Raw genomic sequence first — 14294 nt, 5'->3', positions numbered from 1 at the left:
ATAAATAGTAAATACCTTTCATTGCTTCTCATCCCTTTTTAAATTTTTCCTATCTGTTTGCAGAGACTTGACATTTACTTGAGATTGGTAATCCACCATTAGAGACTCCAACCAGGAAGAGTTTTGAAAAAGTCATCATTAGGATCTAGGTAATGTTTGCCATGGTCATTACCTTCGTTTAAAATGTTAGCATGCTAACATTTGCTATTTAGCCCTGAACAGAAAGGGCAGCAGAGGCTGATGGGAATGTTGTCAGTTTGAGTATTTGGACATAAAACGAAGTATTGGACAAAGTCAAATTTTGAAAACCTAGTGCAAATTCATCTTGCAGATGTAGAGACATTTAATTTGCTAAATGAGAAGTGAAAACTTTGCCTTGCTCAGATGAAAACTTAGGATCACAAAGTCATTGTCATTCATCCCCTGAGCACCTCGAACATGTATCTGAACCAGATTTTAACCAACACACGTTGAGGCATTTCACTGAGAACAAAAATTTTCAACCCCAAGGTGGCACTAGAAGGAAAGTCAGGGCATCACCAAGGTCAGTAGGGTTCATCTTCTGGTGACCATAAATGTCTTTACCAACTTATATGGCAATCAGTTCACCGACATTGCCATCCCAAGAGCCACAGCTAGCATGGCTGAAAGTAAAGGTCGCAAAATTGTCAAACTGATAAATTAAAGATTCCAGACTCGTTTCAGGTCTCTGGAAGTTAACTTTCATTCCACAATGGAAATCAGTCTAAGAAATACAGGTTACACACACTTTGTAGGTAGTGGGTTCAAAATTTGCAGAATCACTGGTGTAATTGTAAGTGTTTTGAACTTGTTCTTTGTGAAGCTGGGATGTTTGACAGCACTTTTCTATACAAATTAAGCTGCGCTACACATGATTTTTTCATCTAAAAATACACCCATCACATCGGCCTAATTCTCAAACAACACAGAGAGCGTCAAATCTCTGCTTTATCATCCAAATGATAATCATTATTACTGTGGCGTCTTAGGGAGGATCAGTTACAAATGACCTCCTGTTTAAGCATGTTATATAGTTAAAATTTAAGAAAAACTGTACCCGGTTTTGAGGCTTTCAAGGGCTTCCTCCACCCCCTTCTGGTTGTATTTCATCATGTGTGTGTGCATGTCGGGATAGTTGCTGCGGATGTTCCTCTCTGTGCTCCCGTTTGGGACTGTCCCGAAGCGAAAAGGAGGGTAATGCTCATGTGGTTTCTGGAACTGTGGGGAGATAAAGGAGGGTGAGAGGAAAGGGAAGAGAAGGGAGAGAAGATATGAGCGATGAGAAGAGGGAGACAAGAGAGTAGAGGGAAGTAAGAGGGCATGATGTTTAGTAAGAAGAAGGAGGAGACAGAGAGAGAAGGAAGGGAGTAAAGAGAAAAAAGAAGGAGAGAAAGGAGACTGAAGGGAGTGAGAACAGAATAGGGGAGAGAGCAGGAGGCCGCAGAAAGAAGAAGAAATGGGAGGTGATGATGAGAGAGGAGGAGACGGGGGATAGAGAGGAGGGAGAAGGGAAGAAAGGCAAAAGATAGGGGAAAGGAAAGGAGTAGAAGTAGAGAGGGAAAAGAGTAAAAGAAAGTGAAATAAAGTAAAAATATTAGTGGGAGGAAAAGGGGGGAAGAAATGGAGGAGGAATGAGTGACAAGTAAGGAAAAGGGAGCAGAAAAAAGAAGAGGCAAGAGAAGAAAGTAAGGAGACATAGGAAGGAGAGGAGACAAAGGAGAGAAGATGGAGAAAGTAAAAGAAATGTGAAGGAAAAGGAAAAGAGGAGATAAATAAGGAAATAAAAGATTAGGAAAAAAAATTAGAAAAGTGAAGAGGAATGGAAAGAAAAGGAAATTAAAGAATAGAGGATAAAGGAAAGGAGAAAAGGGGAGAGGAAAAAGAGGAAAAGGAAAGCAAAGGAAAAATAATGAATAAGGAAAGAGGAAAGGAGAAAAGGGGAAAAGAAAAGAAGAAAGGAAACAAAATGAGAGGAGAAAAAGAGAAAGTGGGAGGGTGAGTAAAATGAAAAAGAGACCGAGTAGCAGAAATTGTGAAAAGAGGAGAAAATGGGGAAGAAGGGAGTAAAGAGGACGAGGGACTCCTCAGTTAAATGAAATCCATTTTAGACTCATTCCATTTTTTGATCCAATGAGCAGCCAAACTCAATCCTGCATGAACGGACTGCGACGCCACTCACTCACCTCAATCTGATTAAATCTGATATCAGCCAACACACATCTGTTTGAATGATTTCACAGCCCACAGATGATCCTAATCCGGTTCAATCTGCGCCCGATCCAAGCTCACATTTCACGAGCCGCCGCATATCGCAGGATGAAGCAGAAATACTTCTGTTAGAGCTCAATTAGACTGTAAACAGGAAGGACCTATTCATCTTGGTTACGGCATTGACCTTTTGAGCCGAGCGCAAATGAATGGGCCAATCAAAATGTGAGTGTGTGAGTGGGTGTGTGTGCGTTAATATAATCACTCTTCAGCTGCAACAGCGATGGTTTCAGTCCTTTTTTTTTTTTTTCAGCTGTTCGAACAAAAGCCCACGTCACAGAGGGAGAGCGTTTATAAATTAAAAGACTATCTTAATGCAGTACTCACATGCACTGAAAGAATTATTGGTGGCTGAGGAATTAATTTTGTATCTTTCAAAGTGAGTCTTTTAGTGACCAATTCTTGCTTTGTGTTACCATCTCACTGCCACGGCTCAGCAAGAAAAGGCAGAATTTCATTTCTTTTATCTAACTGAGGCTGCTGAAGCCTCAAATTAGCTTCAAGTTGATACAGCTGTGGCTTTACCTCTTGTTGTTTCTCTTGTGTTTTTCCCCCTCTCCTGTGTTTCCTGTGTGTCTGTGTGTGTGTGACGGCATGGGCACGACTCCCCTCTCCTGGCTCCGTTCTCCTGCACACCTGAAGGCCCTCCACTAATCTGCTCATCAGCTGCAGTATATCTACCCCGGCTGTCCAACCATTCCCTGCCAAATCGTTACTGGGACTGCAATGGCAGTGAACGTCTCAGGCCAATACTTGTTGTCCAACCTGCTTTTCTTTGTGTTCAGCATCACTCCTCACCTGCCAGTTCTTCAGCGTGCTTCTTCGCCTGATTACCTGCTGTTTCCAGTTCTCCAGCCAGTCACTGCAAGCCAACACTTTCCTCTTTCCTTCCCTGCTCCCTTCCTTCCTTGCTCCAGCTCCAGTTGGACCCTCATTCCCCACCATCCACCTCAACACCAGCCGTTCCAAATCCAACAAACCTTTTCCTAATCAATCCACAACTTGTCTGAGTCTTGCATCTGGGTCTCTTTTGTGTACACAATACAACTGAACTTTAAAATGGACTTTTGTCCCCCATCACTTCCTGTACGCTTTAGAAATGGATCTCTTTGTGGCCAGAAATGGACAGGAGGAACAGTTACAGCAAGCAACAACTCGTTCAATTATGTCAGAATCGTTTCAAGATAGACTTGAAAGAAATGTTGTCAAAAATTCCCATGAAAAGACCAAACCCAACAATGTATTGATCCTATGTAGCTACTGTACCTTATTCCTCTTGGTCACAGATGTTATGGTTTTATATATTTGTTTGCCTTTATTTGCCAGTCGACCTGAGTTGAGCCAAATTATATTCAGTCTAATCGGGTTTATTACGCTCCTGTTGTATTGCCACGGGTCTTGAGTCTGTGTGCCATTATATCTAATACCTAAAGGGATCAGCTATCAGCTCCGATTATGTGATGCATGATAATTAATACGAGATGGAGAGTATGAGCTGTGAGCAGATAACACTTTATTTTACAGGTCCGTAAGTTCAGAATCATTTCATAGTAATTTCAAACACCTTTTCCTGTGAGAAATTTCCATTTTGTACTAATTATAGGAGAAATAGAGTTGTCAATTTATACTCTACCAGTTAATTAATGCCTATTAATTGCTGGAGTTTGTGGGGAATACACAATAATTGACATTTAACAGCATCAATGTGAATGTGCTGAGGTTGGCTCAACAGCAAAATTGCACCACTACGCTCGTCAAAACTAAAACCGAGAGTAAACTAGAGAGTCAGTGCGCAGCTCTGGACCATCTCTGTTAAGGAATTCCTATTTTCTCTATTATAGTACCACATGACATCTTTCTTTCAACACTCTTTCCAGGAGTCTTCTTTGGATCCAGAGCTGAAGGTAGGTTTTCCTTAGAGCTCTGTTTTAGGACTGGGTGCCCCAGGGAGCAGGCAAGTCTTGAGAGAAACACATGGTTGGTTATGGTCTTCTTCGTGGCATTTATTGACAGTTATAAAAATAATGAATACCACCAGCCTTATCCTTTAAACCTGATCCTGAACCCAGTCAGCCTACGACCCTAAACCCCCCTAATCCCCTGTTGTGTAGGACCGCAGAATTAAGGGGCAGCTGCGGTTGTTTGTAATTTATATCAGTCTTTTATGCTGTGGGACATAATGCATCTGCATAAAGTTAATATAGTCAGTTAATACAACCATAGATCACTGAGGTGGCTCTGCTGATCCCTGCCTGGGAGTTGTTTTCGCTATCTGTGAAGAATGAAATGCTTTCTTGTAAAGCTCCTCTGAGGCCCTGTTTCCAGGTCGAGTGTGTATGTGTGTCTCTGTGTGCGCACACACATTTAAGTGGTAGAGGAATTCGTGGGCGTTGTTTTCCTCTGTGACTTGACTAGGTTTTGGTGTTTTGTTTTTTTTTTTTTTGTTTTTTTTAAATCTTTTGACATTTTGCGATCTTGTTTGAGCAGCGTGAGCTAGACAAGAGCTGGAGATGGCACAGGGGGAATATTGATGGACAGACCGAAACACTGACAGGACAAGTCGAGATGCAGACACCATCTGTATTGACAGAAGGCAGTAATTGATTAGTCATTCATGCCACTGGGCTCCCCACTGATAGGAAAAGGACAGAGACATTCATAACAAAGTCCTTTTACTTGACTTCATCTTGAAGGCTTTCTGCAAGTCTTTTGTCTCTTTTCTGTTTGTGGTTTGTGAGTCAATGCAGATGAACAGAGAAAAGAGGAGATGATGTACCATGAGCTCGATTCAAACACAGACGTGGTTTTCTCCATATCTCTCGGCTCCACAAAAACAGCCTGCTCTCTGCGCGTCTCACTGGACTTTAAAAAACTGTCCGGCCTCATAATCACTGAGGTTATTGTTCTGAGTAAAACTTGTCAGTTCAGTCTCTTACCTTCTTGTCAGAGAGGCCAGACACTGTGTCGATATATTGCTCCTGAATCATGAAGGCAGCCAGGTTGGCGGTGTAGGAGGCCAGGAAGATGACAGCAAAGAAGGCCCAGACCAGGACCATGATCTTACTGGTTGTTCCTTTAGGGTTTTCGATGGGGACTGAGTTGTTAAAGACGATGCCCCACAAGAGCCACACTGACTTCCCGATGGTGAACGTTGGACCACCAGGAGCTGAAGAAACAGAGAGAGGAGAGAGGCAGAGAGGCCGGGTCAGGTCTAGGGTTTGGGTCAAAATTCTGAGGTAAAGTAACCACCTGGTTGAGGTCATGGACCACTCATTGTTATGGTTAATTTATGGTTGACTTTCAGTAGAAAATGGAAAGTGAACACTCCACTTCCTTCTGCAGACTTCACACCGCTTCCTACTTTTCACATAATTCCTGCAGCTGCTAGAGGGGCTTTGTCATTTGAACAAAAACACGCTATTATTGGGCATTTGCTGAAGTGGGACTATTTTGTCAGCAGAAAATAACACATTGTATTAGAAAGAGGCAGAAATCTCAGCAATCTGATAACTTGTAGTAAAACCAAAACATTCTGCATGGCTCGATACCACCAGAGAAGCGAGACACAGGGTCTGACAATAAAGTTGTTCTGTACACTTCAAGTGTTGCTGGAGCTTCTACCTCTTCAGACTTTTTCTCCATGCACCTTGTAAGAAGGTGAAATTGAGTCAAAGTCCCACTGATTATGTGTTAAAGTCACATTTTTGTTTACACATTCTCTCATCATAAAAATATGTTTACTGTTTACAATAAGTATTCATGAGCTATCTCATGCCCTTCTGCAAACTTCCAAACAACAGAACAATTTCACAGCCTCGGCCCGTTTCCATCGCTCTCTGCCACCGTTGCTCATGTGCAGCAACGAAGGGTGCCACCGCCATCAATCACACTTCGATTAGTGCAACGACGAATGCTAATTAAAACAGGAAAATGACCTTTCGGACCCGCAGACAAGGCACGCTCTGTCGGTGCTGCATTCTGGGATTGATTAGCCCTCTCCCCAAAATCCTGTTGAGGAACTCTTAACATCGCAGGATGTGCAGATGGGGCTGGATTTACCAGCTTGCACAAACACAGAAAATGCTTTATAAGATGCAAATTAAGATTATTTTAAGCATCTTTTTTTATTTCACAGCTCTGGATATTTTTAGATAATGTAAATACAAATAACTAAATGTATTCTTGGCATATTACAGCAGATGTAGCAAAATATGTCAGATTAACAAAATATGATTTACATGCGAGTCTGTGGTATAAGTACAGACTTTACTGGACTTTTTCTTCTGTTTACGTTTGTTGTGAAGAGGCTGTAGTGATCACTCACTCTTATATTATTCACTGTACTTAGGAAGAAGAATTTCCACCAAGTGAAACAGAGGAGTGTCAAACTCACCTTTGGCGCTCACCAAACTGCGATTGTAGCCAACTGGACTGAAGTATTCAAACACAAAAACTGTCACCGCCACAACGGTCAGGCACATCACAAACATCATGACCCACACTGCTGGGCTGTAGGGCTCTGAAGGGGGAGGAGAAGTGAAGGAACAAACATGAAGGATTAAAGCAAGTCTCTTTTGTACTTCCTGCCTCTGAACGTCAGCCTGTGATGGGGGTCACCATGTGTGGTAGGAGGATAGCAGAAGAGAGAATGAAGAACTGACAGATGTGAAAATGAGAGGAGAGAAGTGCTCCGTTCATTTTGTGCTGAATTTTGTTGTTTGGGGTTTGGAAAGGGGATTTAGGTGTGTGCACGGCACGTAAGGGGATTTAGTTGTAGGCTACAGTTATCATTGGGATAAAAGCTTAATGGGAAGTTTCCTGAAGCGTCTGCAGAGACAGAACTCGTTTAAGTAGGCCATCGTGGGAGAGGATGGTGAGAAGGAAAGTGGCAGCAACATGGCTCACATGTACTGTAAATAACACTCCAGGATAATGCATGTTATGACCAGGCTGAACTAACACAATCAGAAGAAGCTGTATTTTCTTACCAAGAAAGGCAGATGGGGAAACTGTCCCGTTGCTGCGGGCTACCATGACACTGATGCCTGTCTCAACAAACGGAACTGAAAAGTCGATGATTTCTGAACGCTCTTCGTTGATAGTGAGGGAGCCGATCGCCATGTCCGCTCGTCTATACACAACCTGAGAGAAGAAAGACAGAGACATTAAATAAAGCACCAAAGAGACATAGTGAGGCGTCAACAGCAGTCAGCAGTGTAAAAAAAAAAACCTTTTCCTGTATTTATTCTGCATTTGTAACAGAGTATTTTTAGTTTGTGGTAAAAGAGGCTTGAATGAGTATATTTTAACTCAACAAAACCTCCCAATGGACAGCCTCCCTGACTGAAGAGAGAGCAAATTTTGAGTTTTATGAAATATCTTTTGAATATTGAAGCCACAAGGCAGCCAGTGCTTTGTGCTGTACAGTAAGGTATTTGTCACGTGATCAAGAGAAGAAGCTGCAGCTCAGAAGTGCTCATACTCAAGGTAGCTTTTCTGTAAAGCTGGAATTTTGCAGAGAGAAATGATTTTCCTCAGAAATGTAACACACACACACACACACACACACACAGATACAAACCCAGAGCAGAGCGCTTCAGGCACAGAAACACAGGCAAGAATTCTCTCTTGAGAAACACCTGTTCAGGGCGTTTCACTTTCAGATGCACCTGTGTTTGATGTGGCGTTGTGTGTGTGGGAGAAAAGTGTGCGTTTGCTCCAAGGCCTCACACTGCTGACCTAGATAAAACCCATCGAAGAATCAAAGAAACACTGTGGGCCAAGCACTGCTTTGGGCACTTAAGACATTGTGTATCATTACTATCATCCACCAACTGTACCTTCATGAAGCAGAGGTCACGACATACTCAAGTCCTTAATGAAGTACTAACATCTGAACATCTGTGTGACAGCTATACCAGGTATTTTATATTTCACAATTAAAAGTTAGAGTGGTTTTATAAAAACTTTGAATCTTCAAAATAAAGGCTGTTCAGTCAAGAAAAACAGTGATACAATGCATTTTAGCCATTATCTACAGAGTTGTATGAATTGTCCTCAGCTGGTGGAGGAGAATGTAATCTGCTCCGATAGTCTGAATGCACAAAAACTCCCAAACTGATTTACACACTTCATCCTGCACCGACTTGATGGGACATGAGCTTCAAAGCTACTTTAAGATTTGAAAGCAGGTGTAGTGAAATAAAACTGAAGGATTTGGTGGCAGCTGTTTTTGTTGTTAATCAGTGAAGAGTTTAAGTTTTATTTCATTCTTTCTTTAAATGTTAAAGCTGCACGAAATAATATTTCTTATATCAACAAAGGGTCAAACGATAGTGTGTAGTGTGAATGGGGTCATTTGTAGTCACAAACCCCCAGAGAATTATCACCCATCTCCGTACATCCTCTCAGCTCTATGAAGCCTTTTGGTGTCTTTCAGCTCATTGTTTTGCAGCCCACAGCTTTACTGTTTTGGTTCTCTAATCAATTTTGTTTCCAGCTGCAGCTGACAGATGATTTCAGCCAAAATGCTGTGATAAATCCACCATATGCTGCCTGCCCAGCACTAAACAGCAAACAGACATGAAGCAAACATGACTCCAGATGAGTGTTAATGTTTCTCTGCGTCTGAGGTTTGATACAACTTTCACCATAACAACTTCATAAGATGATGATATATCAATGGGACTTCATACATTGTTCTTCATTGTAGAGTCTGAATATTTGTCATGTTGACACCAACAGAAATACTTTGGTTGAGTGAATTTAAATGACATTAGCATTAGTGTGTGCAGTGTTCCTTAAACTGTGGTCCCAACATTCACCGCTCTTTTTGATGGTCTCTAACATGCTACACACAAGTAACTTACCTTTAATGTAATCAGATCATGACATAGCCCAAAGCTGCATTCATTTTAGATTTGTTTTAGGTTGTTTTAAAACACCTTGCTCTAATAATTGTCTGTAGAAGGCCACTGAGCAACTCAGACCAGGTGTTGCATTCAGGGATTACATCCTTCTTTAAATACCTCCGTCCTCATTCTCACCTCCCCAATCATGCCGTTCCAAATCCCACGGACCAGCTTGCCGTGTTTTCCGTTGGTGACCAGGTATAGGTCATAGGAGAACTTGATGGTGCGGGACAGCTTCTTCAGGATGTCTATGCAGAAGCCCTTACAGCACAGTTTGGTGTAGGACTCTGCGTGGCCAATAATGCTGTGTGAGAAGGACGAGAAAAAGCAGAGTCATACTGTTTTGTTTCAACATCTTGTGATCAAAAAGCTTCTCTGGCAGCTGGGACTGTTGCTATCTTTAGCTTCTGTGATTCTTCTTCTGTGTTTCACTTTGTCTCAGGGAGCGAGCGTTAAATAGTTGTGGGCTTTAACACTGACACTGACCATCGTCTACGACAGCAAAGTGAAGGGCAGGCGATGGCTGGTTCATTAGCTAAAATCAATGTCTGTTAACAAGGTGTCTGTCAGAGAGACTGAGGAGATGACTAAAAATTGCAAACACACACACACACACACACACACACACACACACACACACACACACACACACACACAAACACACAGGCAGGCAGTGTGACAGGGTCCCCAGTGAATGGTTGAGCGACTGTGGCCTCTAATCAAAGGCCATTAAGGTGTGCAGCATTTTGAGGGACACACTGACTTCCTCTCTGTGGCCTTGTTACTTAATGGGGTGTAGAAGAAGAGAACAGGACAGGAAATGGTGAAAAATAATAGAATGGAAAAAAAATAAAATACAGCAGCTACAAGCGATAAAGGACAATGAAAGTTGTGAGCAGACAGACCGAAAATGAAGTCGACACACTTCCCAAGCAAAAAACCCTCTCCCCCTTTTTTTTTTTCTTCTTCATCTATCCAGCTGCCAGAGTGGAGGCCTAAAATCTACGAGGGCTGAGTCACAGTCTGTGTGTGTGTGTGTGTGTGTGTGTGTGTGTGTGTGATTGAAACCTCAGCATGTGAGTCAGCAAAAGAGCTGAAGAACGATAAAGACAGCGTAAGAGTGAACAAAAGAGGGCGAATGAAAAAATAAAGTCAAGTGGGTAATTAACATTCAGGTTGATTATTTCCAGAAGTGTAAGTGTTTATTTTAGACAAATTTAAGTGTTTTTGAAAGGCTTCCTTCTTTCACGGGAGTCAATAGCTCTGATAAATGCAGCGTTAATTAATTGCTGCAGGAGCTGGCCACCTGTCGTCATTATACACACTCCACTAACAATGCGCACACACACATACACAAGCGCACTTAAACTGGGCCGTGTCTCTCCGTCTCGCACACAAACACGTGCACACGTACAGTACAGGATCCTCTGGGGATTAGAAGCAGTTGTGTTGTTGCAGTGTGTTCTCCACAAAATGCCCAGAAACTAGTGCAGCGTGGAGGGAAGCACCATGAGGGAGTTGGACCAGAGAGACCGAGAGAGGAGGATTCTCAGGTGAACGGTAGACAGAAAACACACGGCCAACACCCAGATGACACCCTGACAGAGCAGCCACTTCAGTATTGGGGGAAAAAGAGGGCAAGACCAAAGCAGGACAGACTGAGGAGGAGGAAGAGGAGGATGTTTGAAATTACCACTGTTATCACAGAGGAATAATGAGGGAAGCACTGGAAAATTAATGTGGAACTCTCACTGAGCTACGTTTGCAGTCAACAAACTATTATTTCCAATATTCTGTTGTTGACTCTCTTCTTGATTAATCTATGAATCATTAAGTCTATAAACGGTGATGTCTAGAGATTCAAAGATATACAACCCAGAGTATGCAAACCTGGTCATTACCCTCATACATTTTTTTTCCAAACCATGGTCATTAATCTGCTGCTAAAACAGCCTCCACTCCTCTGGGATGGTTTTCCACCAGATTTTGGAACATGGCCGCAGGGATCTGCACCCATTCAGCCATAAGAGCATTAAGTCCTCAAAATTAATTGACACAATATGCCATTTGTAACACCCCTTTCGAGCAACACATAGAAGTATTTTCTGATCTGACGCCACTATCAGCATTTAATTTCTGTGTGCAGTTTCCAAAACTGTTGAAACATACGTCTGTTTTATGAGGTCACAACTCTCTGGTTCAGGTTTATAACAGGGAGACATTGTGGCTTAGCTTAAAATGAGTACTTTGTTAAAATTAGGGGACTTTTGTCATTGTGGTTACAGGAATAACCAAGTGGTTACAGGTAATGGAACGACTGTGGCCATACTTTAAAAAGCTGGATTTACTGTCGGTTTGAAACAGGAAACAGAAAATGCTGTTTGATGTGGTCAAATCAGTCAGATTTCTTTTTTTTAATGACATGTTGAAACAGGAAAAAGCTTTTCCCCAAACTAGTGCCACAAAGTTAAAACTCACTACTGTCTAAAATATCATTGTATGATGTAGCACTAAGATTTTCCTCAATCAAAATTATTAAGAAACTATAAAAATAACTCCATTCATATTGGAAGATTTTAGACACTAGACATGCAATGCTAATGTTCAGTGCTAATGCAGGAAGTAGTATGCCCTGTATGTAGTGAAGGATGAAGGCTCTCTTTCCCTTGCATTCCTGCTGGCAAATTACTTAAACAATTAACAATTTTCAAAACTTTTGGTGATTAATTTTCTGTCAGACAACCAATTATCATTACATTAAAATCCAGTTGTTTCAGCACTTCTTTACATTTACCATCTGTCCACTGCATGTTACTGTATCATGTAGCCAAGATTTCCAGAGTTGAATTTTAGTGCGGAATTCTTGCTCTTAATCAGCTCAGTGTTCTGGAAAAAGAAGCTATCATCTGGGCAAAGAAAGGCTTTTTAATGAGCAAGACAAAAAGTTTTAATCATGCTAAACATCTGCTCCGCAAGGAAGCAGCTCAGACACAACAGCGAGATTAACTGATTTATATAGCAGCAGTCTTGTCTCCCTCTCTCTCTTTCCTTCTCCCTTTTTGTTGGTCACCATCCAAATGGGACATGCCAGCCAGAGAGAAATGGTGAAAGAGAAACAGAAAGAGGGTAGGATGGGATAACAGTGTCCCATGCTATGACAGATGTCCCCATGTTGGACAGATAAATCTTCTTTACTGGCAATCAATCGCACCCAACAACCACTGTTACATATTTCTCTCCATAATTAATGTGCCAGCCATGGTCAGCTCTGCAATCTGCATGAGCGATACATACCCAAACACACATACACACATCCTTGTCTTACTGTATTTGTGGGGACCTGTCATTCACATAATGCATTCCCTTGGCCCTTATCCTGACTTCACAACTGAATGCCTAACGCTAACACACCAAGTCTTAACCCTCAAACAGCCATTTAAACATCTGGGGTCCCCATAAAGCTGTGAGACCTCAAAGGTACAGTCCCAGTTTTGGGACCCCATGAATATAGTAAAATAAGCCCACACACACATACACACACACACACACACACACACACATATGCACAGACAGGATTTTGGTGCATTGTGAGGATACTTCTCCCAAGGGCGACACTCTTTTCCACTTGTTGTCCACAGATACAACACAAATGTCATGTTCATGTTCAGTTCTGCCAACTTCTAAAAGAAAATTTTAAAAAGCAGCATAAAACTTAAATAAAAATGTTGTATTTCTTTTTTTTTCAAGATGACTAGAAATAGTGGCCCAGTCTCACAGTCTACTGTTGGTAAGGTAGGAGTTTTGTGAGTTTTGGGGGGCCAGTCCAGACTGCTATTACTGCGCAAGTTACTGCTGGGGTGTTTGATTGTGTTTTATAAACATGCACACTGCCTCCAGAATGAGGATGAGGTGACTGAATTTCCCAGAGGAGGTTTTGTTAGAGACACTGGTTGGATGTTTTACACCAAACATTACCAGGCTGAAGTAATTCTGTTGCCATTAATGTGAAACCTGATGCAGTGTAAACTCATATAACCTGTTTCCTAGCTGCTTCCCTTGTTTCTGGTCTTTATGCTAAGCTAACCAGCCGCTGGCGGTAGCGTCATATTCAGTGTACAGACAATCTTCTCATCTTGCACACAGCCAGTTTTCTCTGCTCTGCTGTTTCTGTTTTATCAACTCATTTGTTTGGCTGGATGGAATGAAAGCTGCGAATTAGCTCCAGTTCGCGGCCTTTAGATCTGTTAAGTTGCTTATCTGTAAATGTTCATCTGTATAGTCCCTGTTAGATAAACAAATAAATAAAAAAGTAAACACGAGCAAGAAAGAGAATACAGCGTAACTCAAACCTCTTTTGACATATGTTTTCCCTCTCCTCATCACAAAGGTATTTGGGTCTTAAGGACACTTCATGACCATAAAAATCACCCTCTTCAGCTGCTGATGATTTACATTTCCATAAGAATATATGTTAAATAAAAATTGAGGCACTTTATTTGCTTTTCAATGTCAGAATGAAGCGAGATTGAAGCAGTGATTGCCTCTGATTTTCAAATATACCATTCCCAAAATATTTGTGTCACTGTGTAACTGCAACGCAAACTTGTCTGTAAAAGTTGGCTGTACGTTCGGCAGGGCTCTACCCCGCTGCAGGTAAACAACACAGCAGCATAAATACATAGTAACATGATCAATAACAGGCAGGGAGAAAATCCTCCAGTGAGAATTAAGTCAGAAATAACAAACCTCCAGTGTGAGGAGGGAGTGTTACAGTGGGTGAGGGTTGGGGTGAGGAAGTCTTTCGCCAACAGCAACAGCAAGAAAACATCAGCATACAGAAAAAAAAATGTGTGTGTAAAGACCTTTAAATAAATTACCAAAGCCGTGCAGTGACATGTGGCAGGTTAGACAGAACAACATGATGTCTGGCTTATGAGATCAAAACGAGATCAATGACAGATGTAGAAAATTAAACTTATATCTCATGGTGATTTCCTTCATTTTTTGGTATGCAGAACATGAGCTGTGTCCTCTGCTCACAATTACATATGATTAATGGGTTCTTGGAAGGTACATTTCTGGTGTGCTGCAAAT

The 14294-nt window shown here is 41.7% G+C and overlaps 1 protein-coding gene across 2 annotated transcripts in view; it reads right to left on the bottom strand.

Moving 5' to 3' along the window:
* The window catches only part of LOC139608651 (glutamate receptor ionotropic, NMDA 2C-like), a 54568-nt gene that overhangs the window by 7428 nt on the left and 32846 nt on the right, over positions 1–14294 (bottom strand). For both annotated transcript variants that reach the window (XM_071462613.1, XM_071462612.1), the window contains 5 exons: positions 9336–9504; positions 7278–7431; positions 6683–6808; positions 5226–5455; positions 1079–1239 (listed from right to left, as the gene is read on the bottom strand). In XM_071462613.1, the coding sequence (XP_071318714.1) occupies positions 1079–1239; positions 5226–5455; positions 6683–6808; positions 7278–7431; positions 9336–9504 (840 nt within the window). The remainder of the gene's footprint in view (positions 1–1078; positions 1240–5225; positions 5456–6682; positions 6809–7277; positions 7432–9335; positions 9505–14294) is intronic.

This window comes from Trachinotus anak, unplaced genomic scaffold (assembly GCF_046630095.1).
Source record: "Trachinotus anak isolate AG129_WGS33_773 ecotype Australia unplaced genomic scaffold, CSIRO_AGI_Tana_v1 ptg000025l, whole genome shotgun sequence".
Classification (NCBI taxonomy): domain Eukaryota; kingdom Metazoa; phylum Chordata; class Actinopteri; order Carangiformes; family Carangidae; genus Trachinotus; species Trachinotus anak.
The sequence above is the reverse complement of the archived record's forward strand: the minus strand, read 5'-3'. Positions and strand labels throughout refer to the sequence as shown.